Raw genomic sequence first — 5,377 nt, 5'->3', positions numbered from 1 at the left:
TGCCAGTACCGCCTGACTGGCTCCTGTAGGATTTTCGAGCGAGATCGTTGCCAGTGCCCCTGGACTGGCTTGTGCGGGTGGCACATAAAAGACACCATTTCGAGCGTGGCCGTTTTCGTGCGGGTGACACGTAAAAGCACCCACTACACTCTCTGAGTGGTTGGCGTTAGGAAGGGCATCCAGCTGTAGAAACTCTGCCAAATCAGACTGGAGCCTGGTGTTGCCATCCGGTTTCACCAGTCCTCAGTCAAATCGTCCAACCCATGCTAGCATGGAAAGCGGACGTTAAACGATGATGATGATGATGATGATATACACACACACATACACACACACACACACTCACACATATATACATATACACATACATGCATAAACTCGTTGAAAATTTTGTATGAGGTAACAAGAAATATTGCATTCATAAAACATAAGTTTGATATTGTTTTCTTATTTCTTTAAATTTTGACCACAAAATATCTTTTTTTCATGCATTGAATGATGTTTAGAAAATTAACCCTTGACATTGTCGAGCTCTGAAGGCCAACTGGAAACATTGAACATTCAAACCTTTTGCTAAACATTGTCTTTGATTTTTTTTGTCTACTCTGCTAATCTTTCATTAATACAATGCTTCCAGATACTGTGTATTAGATTTTAAATATGTATTACACGAAGCCAGCTGATTTGAAATAATGTATTTGCTTTTATTTAACTATTTTTTTTTTTTATATTCATGCAAAAAGAGAAAAAAACAATAGGAACATTTGATTTAGCTATGGAAATTACTTAACTATCAGGCAGTTGGCAACAATGTTGAAGAATGCTGATTTATCAGGTGGAAAGTTTGGCAAACTGCTGCTACTAGAATTGAGATTTTGAAGTTTGTTTTAGTCTTTGGGATGCAACAAAAACAAGGACAGTTTGTATTCTGAACTTTATTCAATTTTTGAAAAGGAATTTCTGTGGTCAAGAATTTTTATAAGCAGAAAAGAAAGGTAAAAATTAGAAGTGCTTTTGGCTTTCTTCTCTCTCTGATCTATCTATCTATCTATCTATCTATCTATCTATCTATCGGTATATATATATATACATATACAATTGTCACTAAATGTGACTAGGGTGTAAGGAAACACCTACATTGCTAAAAATAAGAGCTAAAGCACTCTAATGCAGTAGTTAATGCACATGAATAAAAATATATACACTAACAGGGATCTTAATCCAAAAAATGCTGATATCAGTTTTGGCAATTTCCATTGCCTCTTCAGTTAAGCCCACTTGATTGTTTGGTTCTTTCCGAGCCTGCTTCGCTATTAGTATTTATGTTTTCTTTAGCTTTTAGCAATGTAGAAAGTTTTACAAAAAAAAAAACCTTTATATTTCGAGTGCAATGACATACATTTCAGCTAAACACCATGGACGAAGGAAAAACTGACATGGTGTTCTACCAAAAATCAGCTTGCTGGGACCTCTTCATCCATTACAAGTCAGCCTTCTCCATCAGGGCTAAGGTAAGCTATGTACATGAGTAAATAGCTCAGATACACAAGAGATGCAGTGACAACATCAGTCAGGACACATGTTGCTCAGTTCCTAGCAAATATCAAACCTAATAAATACACTTTTACAGGGATTTTTAAAGAAATTCTTTTTATATATTTCTCTTATACTTTGCTTGATGTATCTGTGAATTTCTATTCATCTTATTTTTCAGAATGTATAAACCTTATTATTGTTATGGTCTTTGGTCTTTGTGTGGCACCAGATAGATTATCTTGTGCTGGAGACAGGTCAGATAACATTAATGTAGCTATAAATTTTTGCCAAATTTGTGCCAAATTTTTGCCAAGCTGAAAGTGATTTTAATAATTATACCATTTTTCTTGTTTTGTCAATGTCAGTATAGCCAAGGCATAAGATCAGCTGTTTACCTTTATCTAACCACTCCTACTGATTCTGAAACTAAGATATCTTTCTCTGATTTTGCTGGCTTGAATGTAAGTACAATCGATTTCTGCTACTGAGGTAGTTCAGTGACCTGAAGACATGGCAAGCTTTTTGTATGATGTAATATATGTATAATCAATAATCTGCCTTGCTACCGAGATATATGTATCATAGATTCTATGGCTACCGTCCATTCTTTTCTCTTTATTGCATATATTTCTGCATACTGTATGTAACATATGTTACTAGAATCAGAATTATGAAGTACTTGCTATCTTTTCAAAATTGCTCCAAATTTGTAACAGAAGAATGAGATATTATTAATTGATTAATTAACTAATTGATTTATTAATGTTCCCGCAGAGTATTCTACTAGCCAGTGACATGCTGGAAGCTACAAAACTAATGATCATGATTGATGCGATCCTAATCAACTGATATATATATATATATATATATATATGTGTGTGTGTGTGTGTGTATACATATATACACTTAGAATACTCACAGAGACTAACATCAGTCGAGTTCTTTGACGTAAACTAAATTTACACACTAAATCCTGTAGACCCTTCTAAAAGATCCTATAAAGCTCTCTATAAGAAATCCAAATTAAAAACTCACTTTAATACAAGACTTGCTGCCCCATCTCAGTAATAAATGCCAATAGGATAATCGTGAACCTATTTTCAATTGAGTAGATTCTATAGAATGGTCCCTTGATACAACAATGTTCTCATGGTGAAAGTATTTCATGAGAAGATTAATTATATACCTAACCCAGAGCCCCAAAGAAGAAAATGGCATTGTAAAATCATTTGGTTCTTCTTTTGCTCATTAAAGGCAAAGAATTATGTTGGTAACACAAAAGGAAATGAGAATGTTGCACATATAAATTGTCAATAAGGTAGTTGATACTGAATGAAGGGAAACTGAATCAGCTGTCTCTGCTCTAGAGGTTAGCAATCACCAATAGACATTTTAGAGCTTGTTTGAGCCAGCATTAGTTTATAAAAAAAGACAACATCAACAACAACAGCAACAAAAACTTTCATAGTCATAACAACAAATACAAGAGCAACAATAATAAGAACAAGAACTGAAGTGGTACGCATACTGATCTAGTAAATGGTTTAAGATGTTGGCTGGTTTACTAATAGAAAATTGTTTTGTTAGTCATAATCTTTGATTGGAATTTAGACTGCAATTCCATTAGTTGAATGTAACACAATGTTCATGGTCAAAGGAGATGATGTTGATATTGGCAAAATTATGCCCATTACAATAATATATTTGCATTGATTTCAAATTTGAATACAATCAAAGTTTAATCCAAAGAAAACTTAGCTTTGTAATGAGTGTTGCAATGGTGAGGCTAAGTAGAGTAAATAAAAGTACCATTTCCATAAAGTCAAAGGACTTTGTGTATATGTAACAATAACTATCACTGCAGAACAATGGCTACTTACATCTTCGGCGCAGAACACTCTTTGAACTGGTTTCCGGTTTAGAGCGCTACATTGGTGCACATAAGCATCATACGTATTCTGCAAACAAAGCAAAATCAATAAGACAAACAAAGTTCTTTTGTTAACCAAAAGTATAATAATTAGTTGAAATGTGATGTAGCAAATCAGAAGAATGGCTACTCAGAGCAGTTGAATACATGGAGGAATTCTTTGGAATAGCCTGGTTTCTTACTTTGGTTGAAGGACATGTTTCATAGGGGAAAATATTAATGAAGAAATCAATTCTATTTGTAGTTATTTATTCTCTTGACCATAACACAATTGTATAAGAAAGTTGATCATGTTGGTTGCAGTTGAATGCTTTAAGACATTTAGTCTGGGACTCTGCCCTTTTGGGGTCTTTATTAAGGGAGGAGACCTGTTACATCTTCTTTTGAGAAATATTGATTTCTACATTACTACAAGGCTTCGAATTTGGAGATGAATGTATTTGATTAGATACATCGACCTCAGTATTCAGCTGGTATTTACTTTATTCATTCCAGAAAGATGAAAGGCAAAATCGACCTTGTTGGGATTTGAACTCAAAACATGAAAGCACACAACTCATTACTGTACACAAGTTTGTCTGCCACTCTTCTGATTCTGCCGATTAAGAGTGATGACTTACTGAGGTTCAGTGCTAAACATTTTTATAGAGAAGGCAGTTAGTCGACTGAATAAAACACATCACTGATATTTATTTCATTGAAGGAAGGTAAGGTTAAGTTGATCGTCTGGAGAGATTTGAAACTGAAGATTGAGGCTAAACAAAATACTGATAGGCAGTTGGTATGGCACTACTATTCCAGCTACTTCCTTGGGTTATACTTTTGAGTAATATTCCTTAAGAGCGTTACATGTAACATAATGTTCAGTTTTATTTTCCAGGTCTTAAGGGATGCTTAAAAAAAAAAAAAAGTGTTTTAATTGTGTGAAACTGAAGAGAGACAAAACCCTCCCTGGATGAATTTCCATAGCAGAAGATTCTGAACAGATAAGTCAATGAAGAGGATACAGAATAAAGTGCTCTGCCTAAAACTATAACAAAAGGTCATCAATGCATTTGAGATGCTGGTTGATGAGTTTCCTGTTCATCATCCTGTCACCTAAGATAGGGCAGGCAATTTCAAAACAAGGGGTCAACAAGGGGGCTTCTATATAGTCATTCCATGTTTTAGAAACAGCAGCTAAATCTCCCTAAACCAAACCCTGTCATCAAAAAACAAAAAAGGACAGAAAAAGTTTCATACAGTATCTTCAATACATCATAATACAAAAAAAAAGAAAAAAAAGATCAACCAGGTGGTCACAGCTGGAATGCCTTTAATCATGTCTGCTCATCTAGAGCTGATTTGGAATTAAACAACAACAGCATATGATGATCATTAAAAATTTGATTAAACTCTTAATTAAATTTCTTTAATTGGAAGCTTGTATTTCAACAACCTAAACTCTGTAATTATTAATCTCAGCAGGTAAACAGTGTGATGTATTGTAGAGTGCAACACTTTTTAAAACACCATCCAATATAAACCAAGAAAGGAATCCTGGTTTGGTCATGAGTCTATTAAAATAGCAGTCGAATCTCTCTTCAATTACACTCTACTCTCATGAAAAAAAAAAGCAGCATTGTATAATGTACTCCAAGATGTATCTAGAATGTCTGGTCAATCAGAATTTATGTCACAATAGCATATTCAATGTAAAAAAAAAATTATATGAATGGAAAAGAGAAAAAAGAATACATATTACAGTGTATAATGGTCTTTGGAGAGAGTAAATTGTTTGTGTCTCAGAATTTCACATGCAGATGTTTATTCAGGTAATCAAAAGACGATTCTCTATTAGGCTGGCCTATGAGTGTGAGAAGAGGATATTGCACCATTTGTCGACTGCATGGATATATATATATATATATA

At 34.0% G+C, this 5,377-nt stretch overlaps 1 protein-coding gene across 7 annotated transcripts in view; it reads right to left on the bottom strand.

Annotated features, from left to right (window-relative positions):
• Positions 1–5,377, bottom strand: part of LOC106868589 (uncharacterized) — a 137,656-nt gene that overhangs the window by 37,349 nt on the left and 94,930 nt on the right. For all 7 annotated transcript variants that reach the window (XM_052971951.1, XM_052971952.1, XM_052971950.1 and 4 more), the window contains one exon: positions 3,417–3,494. In XM_052971951.1, the coding sequence (XP_052827911.1) occupies positions 3,417–3,494 (78 nt within the window). The remainder of the gene's footprint in view (positions 1–3,416; positions 3,495–5,377) is intronic.

Source organism: Octopus bimaculoides, chromosome 11 (genome assembly GCF_001194135.2).
Source record: "Octopus bimaculoides isolate UCB-OBI-ISO-001 chromosome 11, ASM119413v2, whole genome shotgun sequence".
In the NCBI taxonomy this organism is placed as follows: Eukaryota; Metazoa; Mollusca; class Cephalopoda; order Octopoda; family Octopodidae; genus Octopus; species Octopus bimaculoides.
Note: the sequence above shows the minus strand (reverse complement) of the source record. Positions and strands in the feature narration are given on the sequence as shown.